Here is a 24,174-nt window from a genome sequence, read left to right as displayed (position 1 = left end):
CAGTGGAGGGGTTCTTAATAACAAGGTCTGCCTAGTATGAAGTATTTAACAATCTCCCACCCCTTTAAAAATATACATTTTTATAAATGAAAACCATAATAAATATTTTGAATATTAAAAAAATTAACCTACAGAAGTAAATTAATGGAGAGAGCTATTTGCCTTGTACTTTTTCCACAACTGCTGCTGCTAGTTGAACACATCTCTAGTTCAGCTCTTGCCCATGGGACACTCATCAATTAGGTATAATCTTTATTTCTCTCCTTTATCCCCAAAAACAAGCCTGTTAATTTTTTTTTCCTTCTCCTCTGGCAACTGTGTGGTGAATCATTTCTTGTGTGATCAGGTTGCGGATAGTCTTGCAAGGGTGTTTACTGCATACAGTATAAGTATTGTGACTGCCAACAGACTTCAATGGTTTCTACTGGGGGGGGAGGGGGGTCTTCCTAGGGGTAGGAAGTAGAAAAAGCACACTAAGGCATTTTCTCTTGTAGTTTAGTCAATATACAAAATCAACCTTCCTCAAAGAATTTTCGATGTACTAATACTTGGCTCTTTAAAACTGTACCAGTACAGTAACACTGTTCTAAAAGCAAACTACTGATTTAAAATATTCTGACCGGGGCCAGCCCCGGTGGCTCAGCAGTTTAGCACCGTCTTCTGAGGTCCTGGGATCGAGTCTCACGTCAGGCTCCCTGCATGGAGCCTGGTTCTCCCTCTGCCTGTGTCTCTGCCCCTCTCTCTCTCTCTCTCTCATGAATAAATAAATAAATCTTTAAAATATATATAAAATAAAATATAAAAAATAATAAAATAAAATAATAAAATAAGATAAAATAAAATAAAATAATAAAATAAAATAATAAAATAAAATAAAATAAAATAAAATAAAATAAAATAAAATAAAATAAAATAAAATAAAAATATTCTGACCGGGAGGCTGGGTGGCTCAGCGGTTGAGTGTCTGCATTGGGCCCAGGGTGTGGTCCCAGGGTCCTGGGATCAAGTCCTACATCAGGCTCCCTGCAGGGAGCCTACTTCTCCCTCTACTTATGTCTCTGCCTTTCTGTCTCTCTGCCTCTCTCATGAATAAATAAAATCTTTTAAAAATGATAAAATAAAATATTCTGACCATCCCAAAATCATGAGAGGTAGTGAATGAACTTTCTGCAAATTTCTGAACAAAGGGTGAGAGTGAAAAAAATCAGTTTTGCAATATATCAACCATGACTTTTAAACTTCTGTTGATAATCACCAAATGCATCAATGACCAATTTACTAGACAGTTGTAACTAATTGTTAGCAATTTGTGGGCCAAACATTCTAACTGATTTTTCTCTTGAGAATTAAAAATACATAGTCAAGTAGGAATTCAAGTGTTACACACTCTAAGATCAAAATGTTAGTTCTGAAACTGATGTCACAACTGCATGTGTAGTAGTAGTACAAAGTCTCAAAAAACAATTACAAAAAATAATACATATTTTTATCTAAAATTTCTTATTTTTAACATAAGAAATGTGTTTTTCTGTGAGGTAAATCAGGCAAATTATGCCACTATACAGAACAATCAAAACTAGGGGAACACATACCCCAATTAGGATTAAAGAATACAAACAGTATTTGTTGTTTTGATCTAAATAGGTCAAATTTTTAAATAGGAAAATGCTTTTGCTATGCAGTAAAACAGGCAAACTATCACCATACAATATGATCACACTATAAAAACAAAAATCACGAAGAGAAATTAGACTGTTAGAAATGGTAACAAGACTTATCTCCAGTTACAGGGATTCAATGCAGGTCATTTATTTAGATTTCTTTTCCTCTAATTTCCTAATTAGAGGAAAAGAATTATTTTACAATGAGAATATATTACTTCTATAAAGTTCTTTCTTCAAAATTATTTTGTGTGATTTAAGGATAGTTACAAAACCTAAGGTAGAAATAAGTTACGACTCCAGTAACAGAGTCAAAATCAAATTAGCATTTTCTAAACAATGACTATCAAACAAACCTTATACAAAAAGGGAAGGAAGCTTCTGTGATTATTACTATTTAGATTTTGAAAAGCACTGCTAAAAAAGAAAAAGAAAAAGAAAAAGAAAAAGAAAGAGGAGAGAGGAGAGAAGAGAGAAGAGAGAAGAGAGAAGAGAGAAGAGAGAAGAGAGAAGAGAGGAGAGAGGAGAGAAGAAAAGCACAGCTTTGGCATCTCCGCTATTTTACAACTTGGGACGCCTGGATGGCTCAGCAGTTCAGGATCACGCCCTGGAGTCCTGGGATTGAGTCCCTCATTAGGCTTCCTGCATGGTGCCTGCTTCTCCCTCTGCCTATGTCTCTGCCTCTCTCTGTGTCTCTCATGAATAAATAAATAAAATCTTAAAAAAAAAAAAGGTATTTTACAGCTTTATGAAAATTAAGCAATTAGAGATGTTTTCATTGATCTTTTCACCTTTATTGTACACCCCTATTTACTGTACCCTTTTCACTAATCTTTTCACCCTTATTCACCGTGGCCATGAATCAACTCTTTAGGGAAAAAGTTAACACAAATAGTTGAACTACAAATACTATCTCTTTCATAAGCAAAAGATATCAAAAATCAACTTAACCTTTTTCTCACTTTCATTAAAATATGAATATGGGCACTAAGTTGGTTAACAAGTTTAAGGAGACACAATGGCCAGAAATAATTTAAAAATATAAATAAAGCAGCAAGTTTACACATTCAGTATACATCTAAACATGTATTAGCAGTTTATGCAAAATAGACAAAAGTATTTACCAAATATTTCAAGATATTTGCAATAAAAACTGACTTCTAACATTCTTAGCAACAACTAAAATACTCAAAGAACAAGACCACAAGAAGTATTTCTGATACAGACATTTAGTAAATAACAAAATACAAGATAAAATTTTAAAGGACTAAAATGCCAATTTCATAAAATAATCAGATATTAAAAGCACCACAGAAAAGACTTTAAAAACCCAAATTTCTCTGTTCAGCAACAGCAAAAGAATTATGGTTTGTAAAGGGTACTAATAAAAGAAACCACAAAAAGGAAGGTGCTAACATTTTTTTAAAGGAAGTAATATACTTAATTTACTATAGCATGAGCTCTTTTACAGCATTTTATTTTAACACATAGTCTAGGTCAGAGGTGGCCAAGAGAAACAATGTGAACTATACATGCAATGTTAAATTGTCAAGTAGCCACATTTAAAAAAGTAAAAAGAATCAGATGAAATATATTTACCCAATATATCCAAATATGATTGTTTCAACATGTAATCATTTTTTTAATTGGAATATTTTAACTTTGTTTTTTACTAAGTCTTCAAAATCCAGTGTGTAACTTACACCTGCACATCTCAGTCTGGATGCTAAATTTTTTTTCCTTCACTAATTACCTTGGTACCTTTATTGAAAATCAATTAATCAGGGGCACCTGCGTGGCTCAGTTGGTTAAGCGTCTGCCTTTGGCTTAGGTCATGATCCCAGGATTCTGGGATCCCTGCTAAAATGGGGAGCATGCTTCTCCCTCTCCCTTTGCCTCTCCCCCCTGGCTCCTGTGCTCTTTCTCTTGCACTGCTCTCTCTCTCAAATAAAATATTTAAAATATATACATATGCATACATATACACAGAGGCACACGCACTCATGTATACATATAAATACTTCCTAACTCTTCACTTAAAAATCTGGAAACTGTGATGCCCCAGTATCCATGAGTACATCCAAACTCAGACATTGCTTTCTGAATTCCATTCTATACTATAAGGGACCTGCCTCCTTGGAGAAACGGCTGGTCCAGGGCCAGGGTGGGGAAAGAACATCTTGTGCAGAAAATAAGGACATCATCCAAAACGACAGGGACATGTTAATAAAAAGGACACAAAAGGCAGCTTCTGGCCCAATCTGGAACAACTGTTAAGTATTTCATAGTAAAAAGGTTTTTTTGAGGTTTTAGTATATCTATCACATAAAGAGGAAAAAAGTTCCTATTGTGTAATAGCTAAGTACTGGTTGTTAAGTCATTTTTACATATTGAAGAGGGTTAAGGATGATAGATGTTTAAAACATTAAAATAAAATACTCAAGTAGAGTATTATTCAGTAAGATCTGTGAAAGCCATTATGTAATAGTGGCATTTTTGGCAAATATGGACGCTTGACTTCTGTCCTTATAAAAGGGATAGAAAATGGTCAAGATTCTCCCCAGCAGAGTATCATTATGCCCTGCCCCCTCCACTTATGTTACCAAAAGTAATATCTAAACTAGCACCTCTATGTAATAGGATGCTTGGTCAGGCAGAACAAATATTTAAGTTGAGAGTCTACCATTAAAAAATTGCTGGTGGCTTTTTTTTTTTGTCTAGGCAGAAAAGAGCAATGCACCTAGGCATCACCTACTTTGTTCTGGGAAGAATCACTTGAGTGATGCTTCTCAGTAATGTAATTGAAACGAACAGAGAAGGTACAGAGCAGACTCTGTTTTTGACTTGATAAAAGTATCCCTACCAATGATATTAAGTGGGATTGACCTAAGAGAAAGTGTGTAGAAGTATGCAAAAAAAAGGCTTTTGGTAAGTGTGGAGATTCCAAGACCTTCCCTTTTAAGTTTACTGTTATTCGAAATTCTGACAGACTTAAAATAAATGGCCCTGAATGAGGGCCACTGGCTGGAAAGTCTCCCCCATCCTGAACAACCAAAATAATGCAACTTACCTTAAAGGAAAAGAGAATGAAAGCCTAAATCTATGCTTGGGATGAAAGACGGATGGGTGATTTGTACTCTATATAGCTGAAGCTGAAAACCCCTACAGACCCAGTTACTCTAAACAAAACAAGAATATTTTGAACAATCTGCCATACTTTGAGGCAAGATCTTATGTGCCTAAGCATGGATTACTCCTGGTATAACAGGCTGCGGAACTGACTGACTTCAAAGAACCATTTTAGTCTAAAGAACATACAGGGATCCAGGCTGATGGCATGATATGCTTATTAGTCTGTGCTGGTGTATTACACAGGCAAATAATATCAAGTGATACACTTCAAGTGTTTTACTAAATTAATACAAAGTCTTGATACTTCAGGAAGAAAATCTCATTTATCTGGAAATCTTACTGGAGGTAAGCTAACATCTTATTCCCATAACAATGCTGATTAAACATTCCAGAAGATTTCAAAACATAATTATGTAATTTAAATGAGCTTTCTATCTGTAGCTCATACATGAGAGCCAAATCCTTCTCAAGAGCATATGTAATATGTCAAACTACACAGTGAAGAAAAAAAAGTAACAAGATTCTTTTTTAAATCAAGGAAAAAGGTCAATTCATATCATCAGTATCAAGAACTAAACTAGTTAAAACTTCAATCTCCACAAATAAAACTAAGTCCTCTGTTAATTATACAGTAACAACATGTTGATCTATTCATTAAGTACTCCAATATCCTTTAATTCTGCTTTCCTGGTTAAGTAAAAAGTAGCATCGGTACCTAACAACTTTAGGAATTTAGAAATTTAATTTTTACATACAATGTAATACTTGAAAATGAACAATATTTATACATAGAAGTTGTTAAAGAGCACTGACAAAAATCGTCCTAACACTACAGCCACTCAATTTGTCTCTATTAGGAAATCTGATACACATAGACCACAGAAATATTGCTTCACCTTAAATACTTAAATGTAAACAGAACATCCTGTGATAGCCAATGGATGAAAATAGCATCTAAAAAACTCTGAACACACAATAAAAGTTAATTTAAAAAGCCCTGCCATCTCCCCCTCCTTATAGTATCTACATATAAATACTGGCTAAAAGAACATTTAAATAAAGATTTATTTCATGAAGTCAAAGTAAAGGTATAAGATGCTCAAGAATTAGTTATAATTGCTAAATAGAGCAAAAGGACTTAGAATTCCACAATAATTCAAACTCTTCTTCCTGGTTTAACTGAAGCATTCTGCAGTGGAAAAAATAAAATATGCCATGATCTTAATTAAATAAGTTATTAAAACTGAGTTAGTTTCTTCAGATATAAAATTAAGAAAACATATGCCTTATACTATTATGAGAATTACAAATAATTCTTTAATAATTAAATTATTAATAAGTAAAACAGCACTGTGCCTGTTGCAAAAAAAAAAAAAAGGCTCTTATTAGCTAGGTATTAGTGATTTTTTTTTTTAAGATTTCATTTATTTATTCATGAGAGACAGAGAGAGAGGCAGAGACATAGGCAGAGGGAGAAGCAGGCTCCTTGCAGGGATCCCAAAATGAAACTCAATCCCAGGATTCCAAGATCATGCCCTGAGCCAAAGGCAGACACTCACACTGAGCCACCAAGGCGTTCCGGTATTAGTGATTATTAACACTTTTCCAGATTAATTAGCAAGGAACATTTTGCAAAAAAAAAAGGGGGGGGGCTGAAGAAAGGTACGCAGTATTTAGGGCTTTTGTTATAGAAAAGCGCATTTTTACCACATCCTAGAAACAGTATAGTAACTCAGAATCTTTCCTATGATAAAATTTTATTTTAAATCTGGCTGTTTGGGATCCCTGGGTGGCGCAGCGGTTTGGCGCCTGCCTTTGGCCCAGGGCGTGATCCTGGAGACCCGGGATCGAATCCCACATCAGGCTCCCGGTGCATGGAGCCTGCTTCTCCCTCTGCCTGTGTCTCTGCCTCTCTCTCTCTCTCTCTCTGTGACTATCATAAATAAATAAAAAATTTAAAAAAATAAATAAATAAATAAATAAATCTGGCTGTTTCCTCAAGTGACAAAGATGGTTATTTCAGAGATGCTCACTTATAAAGTAAAGTATATATCACCACACTATTACATAAATGTAACAAGAAAGCCAGAGATTATAGAAGGGAAACACTTTAATCAAAACATTACTTTCAAAGAGTATTCTGGTAAGTATTCATCTGGACACTAGTTAATAAATAGCATGAAGTATGAAAACTTATTTGGACTAAACCTAACTATTCATAAAGAATAACCAAAAATAAAACAATTAGCTTAGAACAGAACCTTAACACAGATAATGAAGTAGAGTAAGCAAATACTATATTTCAGTGTTTCAAGTTTTAAAGACCTTTTCCTTATCTATCCATCTCATCCTTGATCATACCTTCTACTTAGCCAATCTTTCTTGACCCATACTCATTCAAACTTGTCTAAAGAAATAGCCTACTCTTATTATCTCTAGTTCTTAACCTTCCTCAGCCACTCCCTTAAATCCACCACAAATTTTCCTCTATTCTGAAATTGTAAGATCACCAAATATCTGGAGCATAACGTGATATATGTAAATCTGTTAATTCTGCACATATATTTGAGTTTGTGATAACATCCTTTGCATATCTTTTCCCCCAAAAAAAATTTTTTATTAATACAGAATACATACATCTTTAAAATATGTAACTTAAGCTATAAAAGCACTATGCTGTGTGTGTATTTTGGGAGGGAGGGGGCGCAGCAGAGGGGCAAAGGAAGAGAGAGTATCTCACAACCCTGAGATCATGATGACCTGAGCCAAAATCGAGTCAGATGCTTAACTGAGCCACCCAGGTGCCCCACACTGTTATATTCTTTATGATGTGCAAATTATATCTCAATCAAGCTATTGAAAAAAAACACAACTCTACCCAAGATCTAGATACAGCATGTTCCAATAGAACTCCCCACAATGATGGAAATGCTCTATATCTGTACCATCCAATATGGTACACTCACATGGCTTTTGAGTACCTGAAATGTGGCTAGTGCAAAGAATTGAGTTTTAAAATTTTATTTTAATTAAGTTAAATAGCCACAGGAGGCTAGCAAACAGTACATATATCTAGGATGTTATCGGTGACTTACATCTACCCTTGCTCATATCTCCTCTTAGATAATCCTGAATTTCGCTGTTAATGACTTAATACCCAAATGCAATAAACAATTTCCAAAGCCTAACTAATCTCTATAATTCTTTTCTAGTCCTTCTAAAATCTATTCTCCAAAATTACTACTATGCAAATTGGATTTCTCTACTATAATCGTTTCTTAAAATTTTATTCCCTTGATATTGCCATTCTTCCAGTGTTCTAGTTAGCCCAACCCCTGGTCTCTTTTTATCCTCTGTCCACTTGTTAATTATTCCTATTTTGCCCTGGGAAAATTATCATCCTCTCTCTCTTCCTCCATCTCTATGTATTTAGATATATCCTCTCCCTGGATGATTTCATGTACTTGCATTATTTCAGCTATGACTAACAGACATTTGGGAATCTATAGCTTTACCTTGAACCTATTCTTTGAGGTTCAGTAATGTAATGAGCTTCAGTAATGTTCCTCTCATGAAGAATATCAAATAATCAATCTTTTAGAAAGTACACACAATATTAAGTAAGCCACCTGATAAAGACAATTGCCTATTGAACTTCTTTCTGGAGGTATCCCAAGTACCTCAGACTTAACATGTCAACTGAATAGATCTCCATAGCCTTTCCCCTCCCCCAAAACAAAACCCCTAATTCTTATTCTCTCAGTTAACAGCACAATCATCTATCTCTACCCTTTTATCTGTGCTTTATTTTTCCTCCAAATGCCAATTCATCACTAAACTCTGCATATTTTATCTCCAAAATACTTAAAGATTCTTTTAACCACTACTGCCCTCATTCAGGCTGCAGAGGTCTCATATTCGTACCCCTAACTAAACTCTACATATCCCTTGTACACCTTAAATCCATTCTCCACTATTATTACTATGCAAATCTACCTAAAATCCTTTTGTTTACTCTCCGTTTCCTATAGTTGAGTATTTGTGTGGGAGAGGTGTGTGAAGCATTCAAAGAGCATGTAAATATAAATATGATAATGATGTCTAGGATATCTTCAGCATGTCAAAGAGATGACCTGTGAATTTCCCAAATTTACTTTCATCCACAATGACTTACCAGTCCAAATAAGGAGAGTATCCACACAGAGATGGATATATCAGGTTATTTAACACAAAACTATTAGCCATTAAAGTGATCTTATTATCCCAAGCATATCAATAACGATTTGATCTACTAATTAGTTTCACCTCTCACTGCTTAGTTTATATATTAGTTTGTGTTTAAGTAACACAAGACCATCCACCATGCACATACTGACAAAAAAGAAATCACTTGTCTCTGAGAAGCTGAACCTTGGCTGCATAAAAGCAATTATTTCTACAGAAATAATTAGTGTGGTTTTTCTTCACTAATCTGATGATTGTACCAAGTAGATTTCTAAACACTCTTTCTTAAATTAATCCTAAATTCTTAAATTTCTTAAGAATTCTTGAATTCCTCGAAAAACTGTATCTGCTTGTGATGACAGTTTAACTGAGGATTCTTTCCTAAAAATTATTAAGCACATTTAGTATAGCACACCTAATATGTCAATCTTACAATACCAAGATTCACGTCACAATGTCAAAAAATAAAATCTTTATGAAACCTCATCTGAAATGTGCCTGGATGGCTCAGTTGGTTAAGCGTCCAACTGGTGATTTCAGCTCAGGTCATGATCTCAGGATTGTGAGGTCAGTTGTGTACTGGGCATGGACTCTGCTTAAGATTCTTTCCCTCTGTCCCCACCTCTTTAAAAAAAAAAAAAAAAAGAAAAAAAAAAAAGACTATCTGAAAAATCTAAATTAATATAAATTAAGGTGGAGATATGATCGAGTAAGTCAATTACAGAACAAAGCAAATTAATGACATCATTCCACTCATGTAGAATATCAAATAACCAATCTTTTAATAAGTACACACAATATTAAGTAAGCCACCTGATAAAGACACCACCCTCTCCCAAATAATAAAACTCTTAAGAAGAGCTTCTGGCAACTTCTCTTCAATCTGCTCCCCTTTTTCTTAAGATTTGATAAAATTCCTAAAACTGAAAAACCAAAAAGTTCCTAAAAACCAATTTTTTTTTCTAACTAGGAACTTTATTTCTTTACTGATTTTTATTTGGATTAATCCAGTTGAGATCAATTAGGAAAAGGTGGGGATAGAAAGAATCTATGTCAATACTAGAATATGAATGAGTGCTATTCTCTTCCAGATTTTTAAAATTTTGCTTTTTAACTTTCCCAGAGCTAAACAAAGTTGTGAGCAAAGCAATTTATCTTTCTAATGTAGCTTATTAACTCAAACATTATAATTCCAGTGCCTTTTCCCTAATTTTCTCTTGCATGTCCTAAAACCCAACTTTAAGAAGTTCAAAATAGACAACCCAATTTGTAACAAGTGACAACATAAACCTTTTCAAAATGGATTTTTTTTTAAAGCACCATTATCCTTTCATTATCTGTAACACTTCACAAAGTACCCTCACACAGTTTTTCAGTTATCTTCAACAATCTAGTTAAGTCGGGGTGCCTGGGTGTCTGTCTTCTAAGTGACTACCCTTACCCCAGGTCATGATCCCAGGATCCTGGGATCGAGCCCCACATCAAGCTCCCTGCTCAGTGGGGAATCTGCTGCTCTCTCTCCCTCTGTATGTGCTTGTACTCTCTCTCTCACTCTAGCTCTCACTCTTTCTCAAATAAATAAAATCTTAAAAAAAAAAAAAAATCCAGTTAGGTCATATTACTAATAAATCAGCATTACAAATTAAATTCCTTACTCAGGGTCAGAAAACGGAGTACCAGAGAACTCAAATGTTCTGCCTTAGAGGTCTTTTCCATTACATAGTATTGTGTTATACTACAGTGAACTCTCCAAATACAAGATTAGAAAATCTGCTGTGGACCAAAGAGAGGAAAAGAGTATGGATAAAACAACTCTAAGATCTACAACTACTTCTAACTTAGAAAAGAACGTAGTATTTATTAAAGTACACTGAGAATCTACTTATATCTTCAAAGTGCTCAAGGACTAGTTAAAGTAGCCAAAGAATATAAACAGTTTCCAATTATTTTGAAGAATATTATAAGAATGATCCCAAAAGGAAAAACATCTTAGCAAATTCAAAAAGTCTGGCATCTGAGATAGTGACAGGTCATGAAATTACAAAGTTAGGCCAGAATACAGGCAAAGCTAAAGAATTTCAAAGCACTGATGATAATATGTTCCAACTCCAAAGTTCCCCCTAAAAATGATAAGCAACAATAAGAGTTTTGCTACATGAATTTTCAAGAATATAGACAAATCAAACAAAATGTTCACAGCCTCAAAAAAAAAAAAAAAAAACAGTCTAAAAACCTGATGTATCATCATAGTTAACACTTATGTGCCAGGCCCTGTCCTAAATGTTTTATATTTATGTAATTCATTTAATAGTCACAACTCTATGAAGTAGGTACTCTTATTACATTCCATTTTATCTATAGGAAACTAGCACAGATGTTTCCCAAAGTGACAGAATCATTAGCTGAGTCAGCATTTGAATTCAGGCAGTTAAGTTCTTAATGACTGTTACACTGCAGAAAAATAAAGCCCTCTTCAAATCTAAATTCAGGTCACGCATGGTAAGTCTCACCTATTCCTGCACATTACAGTGGTCCTGTTTAAAAAAAAAAAAAAAGAAAGAAAGAAAAATAAAATGCAAGATGCTACATAAGTAAATATAAAGAGCTGTTACCACAAAACCTAATAGCTATTATGAATTTTTTCATGTTATACTAACATTTTCAGGAAGTATAATTTGAACATAACCACTCTTGCTACTTTTACAGCTTTATCTAAAACACTGAGAAGCTATTAGAAAACCTAAACAACAGGTTTAGAATAATTGCTAAAAATGAGAGCCCAGTTTTAGTTGAATGTTTCCATAGAGATTAAGTAGAATGACTTTCAAATGACCAGGATCTTGCACTAAAACCTAGATAATCAAGAAATGAACTCAATCACCATACAACAGATTCCCCATTTGTTTTACACAAAAAACACCCTTCACTAGGAACAGCTGTGATACTTATCATGAGAGAAAAAAAGTAAATAGAAAACATTTAAACCTTTGACACCAAGTAAGAAAAAATCATTGAAAAATCAACTTTGATATAATTCTCATTATCTCTGCCCCAAAGGTTACTTCCTACAGCAATAAATTTATGTATATTTTAAATCATTATATTACCTAACCAAAATTATCCTGTCTTTACACTGTCTTGTTAGTAGGAAAAAAGGATTACTTCAAGCAAGTTACCAATCATTCTTTAATTTGCATAGCAGTTACACTTGTGTTATCTCAATGTTGCCCATACTCATCATTAACTCTGAGACTTTAAAACAAAAAAAAACCTGCAGACTATTCCGGGAAATCTTGTTCCTGGGACTGAAAATTACTGAAGATTCTCATCCTGAAAAACAAGGAATTTGGCACAATTGTAAAAAATAAAGGCAAAAAAAGCTATCAATATTCAAATGGAAGATTCAGTTCAAGGAGTTATTTTAAGAACTAAAGCAAAGAAAGAAGTTACGGTTTCTTAATCACAGAACCACATCACATTTCTGCAGCACTGCTAAACTTTTTATGAAAACATTAATTTAAACCTGTGCACCTGAAACTAATGTAACATTGTGCGTCAACTATACTTCAACTTAAAAATAAAAAAAAAAAAAAAGGAAATTAAGTCCCAAAAATATATCCTATGCTCTTGATGAGATATGACCCTTAATTTACTTAGGGGGTGGGGGAGAAAGCCAGAGCCAAGCACTAGGAATATTGCAGGTTAAACAAAATTTGACTTTCCCTTCCAAACTGGAAACAATCTTATCAATGTACAAAGCGAATATATCAAGTTACCATGTGAACTTTATTTAGAAGCAATTTGGGAGAAAAGTACTAAAGAAAGTAAAATCATTTACAAATCTCAGTATAAATACATTTTCTTAAGAAAATTATGCTACATTTCTTAAATCTCCTTCCACAGAACAGCAATATAAACTCTGCAAAATCCAGCACTAACATTTTCTGAACAAAGAAACTGAGTATTAAAATTAAGGCATGTCATTTGCCTAACAAAATCAAGCAAAGAAATCTGTATCTTAAAGGATTAAAGTTAGTACTTAAGATCCTTGGTATCTTAGGTATTAAGTATTACTTAATATTATTTATTAGGAATTAATACTTACTTTAATAGTTATGCATATTGTGACTCTAAAAATTAGCTTGATGGAAACAAGTTTGATTTGTATACCACATTCACTCATTCTCCGTCCCAAAAAGTCTATTTATATACTTGAATTGATAAAATCAACATCCAAACCAAAGAATAGAATTTGCTATGGTTACAGAATTCTAAAGAAATCTGACAGTGACTTTCACACCAAAATACAATAGCCTCATTTGAGAAGCACTAATTAGCCATGTACGAGACTAACAAATGCTTTAACATTTCCCAAATCATCAGATCCTAACCAGTTTAAAATTTGTTCTTTACGATTCTAAGCAAGTCATTTACCTGCTCTGTAATTTCAAGTTCTTTATCAAGTAGTCAGGCAGAATAATTTCTTCCAATTTTAATACACTAAGGTTTTTAACTCAATAACTGAATATTTCTTTCTTCCTATAGAAAAATATGTATATTAGATATATACTTTTAGTGAAAAAGCTTTCCTTTCTTTTCAATGTTTCAGTAATCCGTTGACTAGTCCTTTAATTTGTATCCAAAAACTCAGTCACCTAATGAATAGGTTATTAGGCAAATATCCTGGTCAAGAAACCAAAAATACTACCCGACATACTGCTATAAAGGCTAGGAAAATCATATTTCAAAAAACAAAATGAAAAATTGTACAAACAGGGTCAAATGACATATGGAAGTTCCTAAACTAGGGTACCATTCAATGAGCTAGGATGTATTTGGTTCTGCTGTCAAATCCTGAACTGCTTTAAAAATAATATGGTGATATGATAAGGTATCAGATACTCTTTAATTTGACCATGCCATGCCTAGACAGAGAAAAGCCATGAGTTCAAAGAAAAACTGAGAAGCTTAGACAAAATTATTATGACATCAGACAAACTGATTTCTTCCACTGTATCATTAATTTCAAGATAAATAAACTATCAAAAAATTCCAGGTGAGGGGTGCCTGGGTGGCTCAGTTGGTTAAGTGCCTGCCTTTGGCTCAAGTCTTGATCTCAGGATCCTGGGATGGAGCCCCAAGACTAAGTTCCCTGCTGGGGGAGCAGGGTAGTCTGCTTGTCTTCCTCTCTCTGCCCCTCCCCCACACCTTGTGTCCTGGCACACTCTCTCTCAAATAAATCAATAAAATCATAAAAAAAAAAAAATCCAGGTGATTAAGGAAAACACACATTATATTCTGTAAGTCTTCAAAGTTAAATAATTGAAACTAACACAATCCATAAAGTGCTCAACATTTACTTGGGTCCAGTCTTAAGAAAGTAAGGTAACCAAATAAAATTTATCTAAAAAGCACCTATTCAAATAAAACCTTAACAGAAGAATAAAATCCAAGATCAGCAGCAATAGGCACCCCTGTACCAAGAAAAAAGAAAAAAGTGTATAAATGGAATTTTTGCCTGTAAACCAAAAGGAATCAGTTTTTGAGGACTGTCCAATAAGAATAAGGCTATGGCTTGACGAGACTTTTTAAAAAACGTCTGCACCCAATATAAACTGCCATAAAATAGTTTTTATTTCACAATGCCTTAGTAGTTCTACATCATTTGCTGTAAAACTTAAGAAATTATTATGTTCCTAAAGAACTTGTCAGTCTTTAAGTTCACTTCCTTCCACATGCTAACTTCCCTTCACATTTGATATGGCCCTGGTCATTTGTAGGGTGACAGTCAAAGTACTGACATATTAGTTTATGGATAAAATAAACTAGAATATTCAGTAACGTTCATATCCTATTTTAGTCCATTCAGGTCCATTTTCTTGACAAGAATATCAGCATTTTTCGTCTATAATGTAACTGACTTTTTCAGTGGAACTCTGCTTCTTCCAATAATCTCCGTTCACTTCTGGATGAGGACAACATTCAATCAAGCTGCTATAGGTCAAGCAACAAGTTACCCAAACCTAGCTATTTAAACGTAGAATATACTTGTCAACCAGAATGACACACCATTATTTACACCATGAAAACCTCCCCGAGACGTTAAAAAAGCAAAGCATTTGAGTCCTTTGGACTCCTGGAAAAAGTCTGGCTTAAAAACCTTTCATAACAATAACCGTAGTGATGTTACAACTCTCAAACCACTTACAGAAGTTTACATGGGCTCGTGTACTATTCAGGGGATAGTGAATGGGCTGAAGACATACTAGTTTTTTTGTTTTGTTTTATTTTGTTTTTTTAAGATTTTATTTATTTAGTCACAAGAGACACAGAGAGAGAAAGAGAGAGAGGCAGAGACACAGGCAGAGGGAGAAGCAGGCCCCATGCAGGGAGCCCGATGTGGGTGGGACTCGATCCCGGGTCTCCAGGATCAGGCCCTGGACCGAAGGCAGGCTCTAAACCGCTGAGCCACCCAGGGATCCCCAAGACATACTAGTTTTAATTAACGCTGTCAGAAAACTACCAGCTACCAACAGGCTTAATTAAGCATCATTAGGTAGAACAATATCAAACACTTATTGTACCTTTCTAGTCCCAAAGCATTTATCGAGAGAAGAAAGTCTTTTCTATGGTTTATGTTAAATGCCTGTGCAATCACCAACTAAGATATATCCCAAGTAAGGTCACTGAGGAACGAAGTCGTTCCTATTTGAAAAGTACAGCCTGATCTCGGGGATGGAAACTCGCATGTAACACACCAGCAGCTCAAAAGTGCAGAGCCTCTGCTAAGACTGAAACGCACGGGGCAAGAAGACTGTACTTTCCTAACTCAGAAACTTTCCCACTAATTCCGGGTTTCCTGCCAGACACTAAAACAATAACAAGTAGGTAACGCGTTTGTACTAAGATGATTTTCACCACTCCTTCCCTAAGTGGCAAGCCTCTTTGGTTACCAGTAACTCTTATCCTACGTAGGTACATGCCCCAAATTCTAGTTTCAATCTCTTTTCAAAGTTGGCCTCCACACCCCCCCCCCCACCCCTCACTCCCCTCCACCCCTGCCCGCCGCGGGAGCGAACGGTTAAAAGAACGACTTTAAAGGAGGAATTGGAGTAACTGGCTTAGTCGAGCCAAACGTAGCTCCAAACCACCGTAAGCGATGGGGCCATCCATACCTGCAGTTCACACCAGGCGACCTCCACCGTGGTTTCAGTGTCCAGACCTTTGTAGACGGTCTTAAAGGAGCCTCTGCCAATTTCGATGTCGAACTTGAGAAAGCGGCCGTCGTTGGACATTCCCACGGCCTTGGTCTCCAGCTCTTCGATATCATCCTGCTGCTGGCTGCGTTCCTCCTGTGGTTCCTTGGCGCTGCCGCCGCCGCTGCCGCTCCTGGCCGCCGAAGGCTCCTCTTTGCTCCCCACATGGTTGGGCTGGGACGCCTGCCGATCTCTGCCGGCACTGCTGGGGGCGGCGGCGGCAGCGGCAGCGGCAGGGCCTGAGCTGACTGGCTCCCCGGGGCCGGCAGCGGCGGGGGGCGGCTGGGCTACCTGCACGGCGGCGGCGGCCGTCAAGGTCTCCTCACGCGGCGGCTCCGGCGGGGCGCTCTGCGGCGCAGCCACCGACACCCCCACCGCGGGCTGGGGCAGAGGCAGAGGGAGGCCGGGCAGCTCCAGCGCCGTGGCGTTGGAGTCGCAGATGACGCTGCGGCGGAAGAAGCGGTGCTCGGTGGTGGTGGTGGTCGCCGCCGCGCCACGGCTGTCCTTGTCCATGGTGTGGCGGCGACGCCGGTACTCCTCCGTGCGGCCGGCCCCAGCGTCGGGCGCCGCGCCGCCCAGTTTCTCCCCCACCGAGGAGTCGGAGCTGGAGCCATTCTTGGGGGAGGGCGCCGGTGGCGAGAGGAACAGGGAGCTCGGAGTGCTGCTCTGCTTCTCTGCGGCGCCACCAGACATGGTCGGTCCGCAGGAGCGAGGCGAGCGGGCTCGAACTTGTGAACGAAGGGAGGGCGAGGGGCCGCGCCCGGCGGACGGCGAGGCGTGCGGGTCCCGCTGCGGGGCTCCCGGCGGGCTCCGGTGCACCCGGACGGCTCCTCACTCAGCACTGACAAGCCGACCCGACGGCGACGCGGGCCCCGGGACCCAGTTGCGGCGGCTGCTGCGGCTCACGAGGCGGGCTCGTCGGCGGGCGGGCGGGGGTTAGCGCCTCACGGTCCGCATCCATCCTGCGGCGAGCGGCGGCCCGGAAGGCGGGAGCGGCAGGGGCGCCGCAGTCATGAGGGGCAGGGCGGGCAGCCGGCACTGGGACGAGGCGGATGCGGCGGCGGCTCCAGGTCCCCGCCGCCGCCGCTGCCCAAGCCGGGCGGGTTAGGCCCCGGGGCGGCGGCGACGCCTAGAACGGACGAGCACCGACTGCCGGGCGGCGGCGGCCCGGGAGCCGAGCAGAGTGGGAGGGGCCGAGAGAGGCGAGGAGGGCCGGCCGGGGATCCGGTCGGTCAGTCGGTCGGTCGGTCGCTTCCTCCCACACGCGCCCCCAGCTCGGGGGACAGTCTCACAGGGCGCCCATCGCCCGGACGGAAAGGGCCGAAGCGACGAAGCCTCGGTGCCTGAGGAGCGGGCCCCCCCTTCCCCGAGGCCTCCCCGCCCGCCCCGGGCCTGGCAAACCCCCGTCTCCTCCCGGGCCGGTGCCGGGGGCTGACTGAGGGAGGGAACGGTGGGGAGGGGAGGGCCGCTCACCGCGGGGCCCGAGCTCCGCTGCTTCTCTGGGCCGAGAGTCGGGGAGACCGAGAGGACTGGGTGAAGGGAGTCAGGGAGTGGAAAGAGTAGTCACCCCCACCAGGCGCCTTCTGTCACCGAAGATGGGGGGTGCAGAGTGACCGAGGGTGAAGAGCCGCGTCCGCCGGGGAAACTCTCCGCGCTAAATGGCGCCGGGACTCCGAAGCCTCCACACAGCCCTCTCCGACCCCGCCCCCCGCCGCCGGGGCGCCCCACCCCCACCCCGCTCTCGGGGCTCTTGCGCAGGCGTGCTCGTATTGGGGCTCCCTGGGATTTGTAGTCTTCGCCTTTGAAGAATGAAAGGGATTGTGGAGAAGGGAGCCTACGACTTCCGTGATGCTCTGTGGTTGCTTTAGCCTGATGCCTCATGGGAGCTGTAGTTTTCTTTGGAAACCGCCCCTTCTGGGAGGCTGATGGGAGCGTCGCCGTGGGTCGCTAAACCCCATCCTTAAGTCAACCCTAGCTAGGAAGATCTTCATTTAGGGTTTAATTGTGGAAAAGGGGACGAGAGAAAAAAAAAAAGAAGACGGAGGCAGGACCAGAGGAGAGACTCCCGTCATGCTTTGCAGAGGGGAGATAGAGCTAAGAGGTTGCCATGCGATGAAAGATGATCCGTTGTTCATCTTTAATGGAGAGAGCCGCAGTAGTGTTGAGTGATTTTAGCGTGATGGGGGTGGAGAAAAGGAGAGCAGAAAGAACCAGAACCTGGGCTCAGAGAGCCAGAGGGACTGAAGGACTCCTTCCATAGGGTTAAGGAAATTTTGTGAAGATTGGCCAATGGGAAGGAGACACGGACTATTTATTACCTCTTCTCCTCTTCCCTTCCATAACAATTAAGGCCACACTCTCAGCTCCAGCCTCAAGATAGATATTCTGGCTCTCGAAGATGGTTTGCCCTCCTGAAATCAGGATCATAGCGAATCTTTTGTTTTGCCAGAAAAAATTAACGGCGCGGTGAGCGAGGATTCGAGAAAAGAGAAGGTCCACGTATCTGTGCATCTTTTACCACAAACTTGTGAGAGTGGAGTTGAATTTTGCTATATAGTTGGTTAAGTTTAATTTCCATCGTTCATTTGCCCGAGGGCTTAGAGAGAGGCCATCCCCTTTCTCCAGAGGTGCATGAATGCGCGCACGTAGTTTTTACCGTGGCTTTGGACATAGAGGAAATCTAGATCCATGCAGTTCACAGTGATGGAAGGCTTTCCTTGAAAGCATCCTTACACTCTCTGGACCCCTTCGCTCCTCGCAGGACTCAAGATTGTACAGGTGGTGAGCACCAGGGGGCATCAGAGTGGGAAGCCAGGCCAGTTAGACGGCAGTTAGAAGTCTTAAGAGCGGGAAGATCTTAAAGGTACGCTGCTAGTTCATCAGAGCGTCCTCAGGCTCCTGCCTCTGATCAGCGCCCGCTATAGAACAAACTCAGAAGCACACTCCCTAGCCCAGCGCCACAATAAGAGGATGAGTCGTTTGGAAGCAACTTGACCAGAGTCGTTAACCACCAGTTTCCTAGAAAATACCCACAATTTATCAGGATGAACTCCACATAGAGAACATTTGCTATATAATTCATATTAATTCATCTAATGTGTAAAATACACTTTTTCAATTTTTTCTCAAAAAAAATTTTCTCTACACTTTCAGGTTTACAAAAAAGCTGGGTTTAAAAACAAAGGTTGTTAGGTTTCATGAAGCTAATAGATTATGAACACTTTAAAATATAAATTCAGTGAAGAGGTGGGTGGGGATGGGGTACCTGGGTAATGGGAATTAAGGAGGGCACATGATGTGATAAGCACTGAGTGTTATACACAGCTGATGAATTATTGAAAACTACATCTGAAACTAATGATGTACTATATGTTGGCTAATTGAATTTAAGTTAAATAAAAATATATAAATTCAGTGGGGGCAACTGGAATACACACAGTCAAGGCCCTTGATAATCATGCCTTATCAACATGATTTTTTCAACAACAAACTACTAAATTTGTTGTAAATAATTTAATTAACTGTCAAGGTAAAGCCCCCCCCTTGCCCACCTGACAGCTTTTCCTACTTGTCTAACATTAACTTTGTTATAAAAACAAGTACAACTTTACTTTTTTAAAAGATTTTATTTATTTATCCATGAGAGATAGGCATAGGCAGAGGAGAAGCAGACTCCCCACAGGGAGCCCAATGCAGGACTCGATCCCAGGATCCCGGAATCACGACCTGAGCCAAAGGTAGACGCTCAACCACAGAGCCATCCAGGTGCCCCTGGGCACAATTTTATATTGAATATAACCATATTGTGTACAATGGTTCAATTTAAGTTTGATGTCTACCTCCCACCCTTCACAAAACTAACGTCCATATAATTTAAAGAAAAATTTCAAAATAAGCTCTAAGAATTTTTAGAATCTCAGAAAACATGGGAGAGGAAGGGACATCAAAGAACAACCCATGAGCCATAAAGAAAAATACTTGGCTATTTCAAAATTAACAATTCTGTTCAATAGAACACAAATGATGAGCTGACAGAAAAATTTTGAAACCTGTATAACAAAAGACTAATATTCAGAATATGTAAATAACACCTTAAATCACAAAGGGTAATACAAGGACACCTGATCATGATCCCGGAGTCCTGGGATTGAGTCCCTCCTCATCCAGCTCCCTGTGGGGAGCCTGCTTCTCTCTCTGCCTATGTCTCTGCTTCTCTGTGTGTCTCTCATGAATAAATAAATAAAATATTTAAAAAAACAAAACAAAACAAAAGGATAATACAATCCTATAGAAAAAGGAGACCATTGAAACAGGAGGAAATCCAAATGACAAAAATAAGCTTTAAAAAATGGTGAAATTCAGTAACAAAGGAAGTGCAAATTAAAACAAGATATATGCTTTTCCCTTACAAAATTGGCAAAATTTGTAAGCATTTATAATATCAAGCGTAAACAAGAATGTGGAGAAACATGTGCTATTAGTGATAACATAAATTAGAAAAACCTTTTTTTGCGTGTAATTTGTTAGTACTTAATGAAATGTACAACTTGCAAAGCCTTGGAGCTAGCAGTTTCCCTTCTTGGTAGCTGCTTTCTACAAATACTTGGCATACATGCACCAATAAACATCTATAAGAAGATCCACTGCAGCTTTGCCTGTAACAAGAATTTGAAACAATCTGCATGTACCCTATAATAGTTAAACTATAATATATTTAATTTTGGGAACATCATGCAACAGGAGAAGAGAAGGAGGTAGATATATATGTGGTGGCATAAAAAATAGTTGTTGAGTAGTATGTACTTGATCATATGTTGTATTTTTAAAATTGTGTTTCTATATGTATCTCAATGCACAGAGTAAAAGTATGGTCAGTACATGCCAAAATGAGAAGTGCGAGGTTACTTCTAGGGAGTACTCTGATCTATATTGTATGAATTTCTTAATATATTCTCACTTATTGCAGACAATTTGAAAAATACAGTAGAATATGAAAGTACAAATCCTCAGCAACTCTACTAGCCTTTGAGATATCAGCTTTTGCATTTGACAAAATACAGCATTGGACATTACATTGGACAGCATTATATTGGATATAATACAGCATTACATTGGACAAAATCTGTTATTGATAAAAACTCTCAACAGAGTAGGGATAGAGGGAACATACCTCAACATCATAAAGGCCATGTATGAAAGAGCCACAGCTAATATCCTTAATGGGGATGAGAGCAGGAATTGAAACAGGGATGCTACCCTGAACATTGTTAATTTAACATAGTACTGGAAGTCATGGCCTCAGCAATCAGACAACAGAAATAAAAGGCATCCATGCCAGCAAGAAAGAAATCAGACGTTCACTATTTGCAGACACATGATACTCTATGTAGAAAACCTGAAAAACTCCAGCAAAAAAATTCTAAGAACTGATACATGAATTCAGGAACATCACAGGACATAAAATCAATGTATAGGAATCTGTGCTGTTTCCCTACACCAATAATTAAGCAGCAGAAAGAGAAATTAAGGAATCAATCCCATTTACAATTGCACCAAAAACCGTAAGATACCTAGGAAGAAACCTAATCAAAGAGGTAAGTGATCTGTACTCTGAAAACTATAGGAAACTTATGAAAGAAATTGACACAAAGAAATGGAAAAACATTCCAGGCTCATGATTTGGAAGAACAGATACTATTAAAATGTCTATTCTACCCAAAATAATCTACACATTTAATATATCCCTATCAAAATACCATCAGCATTTTTCACAGAACTATAACAAACAATCCTAAACCACAAAGACCCCCAAATAGCCAAAGCAATTTGAAAAAGGAAAACAAAGCTGGAGGCTTCAAAATTCTGTACTTCAAGCTATATTACAAAGCTGTAATCACCAAGACAGTATACTACTAGCACAGAAACGGATGCATATACCAATGGAACAGAATAGAAAACCCAGAAATGGATCCATAACCCTATGGTCAACTAATCTTCAACAAAGGAGGAAACTATGCAATGGGGAAAAAAAGCCAGACTCTTCAACAAATGATATTGGGAAAACTGGACAACAACATGCAAAAGAATGAAACTGGGCCGCTTTCTTACACCATACACAAAAACAAACTCAAAATGGATGAAAGACCTAAATGTGAGATGGGAATCCATCAAAATCCTAGAGGAGAACATAGGCAGCAACCTCTTTGACATTGACTGTAGCAACTTCTTACTAGACATGTCTTCGGAGGTAAGGGAAACAAAAGCAAAAATTAACTATTGGGACTTAATCAAAGTAAAAAGCTTCTATACAGAGAAGGAAACAACAAAACTAAAAGGCAGCCTACAGAATGGGGGAAGATATTTGCAAATGTCATATCTGATAAAGGGTTAATATCCAAAATCTATAAAGAACTTATCAAATTCAACACCCAAAAAACAAATAATCCAGTTGATAGGAAGAAAACATGAATAGATAGCTGTCTAAAGAAGACATCCAGATGACTAATAGGCACATGAAAAGATGCTCAACATCACTTATTATCAGGGAAATACAAATCAAAACCACAATGAGATACCACTTCACATCTGTCAGAATAGCTAAAATTAACAACATAGGAAACAACAGATGTTGGCAAGGATGCAGAGAAAGGGAACCCTCTTACACTGTTGGTGGGAATGCAAACTGGTGCAGCCACTCTGGGAAACAATATGGATGTTCTTCAAAAAGTTAAAAATAGAATACCCTATGATTCAGCAATTGCACTACTAGGTATTACCCAAAAGATACAAAAATGTAGATTTGAAGGGGCACATTCACTCTGATATTTATAAGCATTATCAACTGTAGCCAAACTGTGGAGAGAGAGAGAGCCCAAATGTCCATCAACTGACGAATGAATAAAGACATGAGGGATCCCTGGGTGGCGCAGCGGTTTAGCGCCTGCCTTTGGCCCAGGGGCGATCCTGGAGACCAGGGATCGAATCCCACGTCGGGCTCCCGGTGCATGGAGCCTGCTTCTCCCTCTGCCTGTGTCTCTGCCTCTCTCTCTCTCTCTCTGTGACTATCATAAATAAATAAAAATTAAAACGAAAAAGACATGATACACATACACACACACGAATATTATTCAGCCATCAAAAAGAATGACATTTTGCCATTTGCAATGACATGGATGGAACTAGAGGGTATCATACTAAGTGATAAGTCAGTCAGAGGAAAACAAATACCACACGATGTCATTCATTTGTAGAATTTAAGAAACAAAATAGATGAACATAGAGGAAGTGGGAGAAATGAGGGAAGAAGGCAAACCATAGAGATTCTTAACTATAGAAAATAAACAGGGTTGCTGGAGGGGCGGTGGGTGGGGGATGGGCTAAATGGGTGATGGACATTAAGGAGGGCACTTGTGATGAGCACTGGGTGTTATATGGAAGTGATGAATCACTAAATTCTATTCCTAAAACCAATATTACACTAATATGTTAACCAGAATTTAAATAAAAACTTGAAACAAAAAAACTGAATATAAGAAAGAAGGACTAAAAGAATATATACTACATCATTCCATTTTTAAAATTTTCAAAAATTTCTAATAAAATGATGGCATGATTATGAAATGAGATATCATGCAGCTTTTGAAACATTTAAGTATATTGGAAAATGTTCATAATTTAATGAATGGCAGTAATATTTTGAAAAAGAGAGATATCAGCCTTTGATATTTAGGTATCATTCTTTCCAGAATGATAAAAAGATTGATAATTATAAGCATTTACAAGGTTATTAAACATTTTTTAGAAACATCATTTAAAAAAATTTTTTTTGTTATCTATTCATGAGAGACAGAGAGAGGGAGGCAGAGACACAGGCAGAGGAAGAAGCAGGCTCCACACAGGGA

At 38.5% G+C, this 24,174-nt stretch overlaps 1 protein-coding gene and 1 long non-coding RNA gene across 27 annotated transcripts in view; both read right to left on the bottom strand.

Moving 5' to 3' along the window:
* The window catches only part of WNK1 (WNK lysine deficient protein kinase 1), a 150,532-nt gene extending 132,570 nt beyond the window's left edge, over positions 1-17,962 (bottom strand). For all 26 annotated transcript variants that reach the window (XM_072799504.1, XM_072799477.1, XM_072799480.1 and 23 more), the window contains exon 1: positions 16,193-17,962. In XM_072799504.1, the coding sequence (XP_072655605.1) occupies positions 16,193-16,966 (774 nt within the window). In that variant the 5' untranslated portion in view covers positions 16,967-17,962. The remainder of the gene's footprint in view (positions 1-16,192) is intronic.
* Positions 7,133-16,031, bottom strand: LOC140617685 (uncharacterized). Its single transcript, XR_012017866.1, has 2 exons — positions 13,123-16,031; positions 7,133-12,347 (listed from the first exon to the last, which is right to left on the bottom strand). It is a non-coding gene; the product is annotated as an uncharacterized lncRNA (long non-coding RNA).
* Positions 17,963-24,174: the final 6,212 nt, after the last annotated feature.

This window comes from Canis lupus, chromosome 25 (genome assembly GCF_048164855.1).
Source record: "Canis lupus baileyi chromosome 25, mCanLup2.hap1, whole genome shotgun sequence".
NCBI lineage: Eukaryota > Metazoa > Chordata > Mammalia > Carnivora > Canidae > Canis > Canis lupus.
Note: the sequence above shows the minus strand (reverse complement) of the source record. Positions and strands in the feature narration are given on the sequence as shown.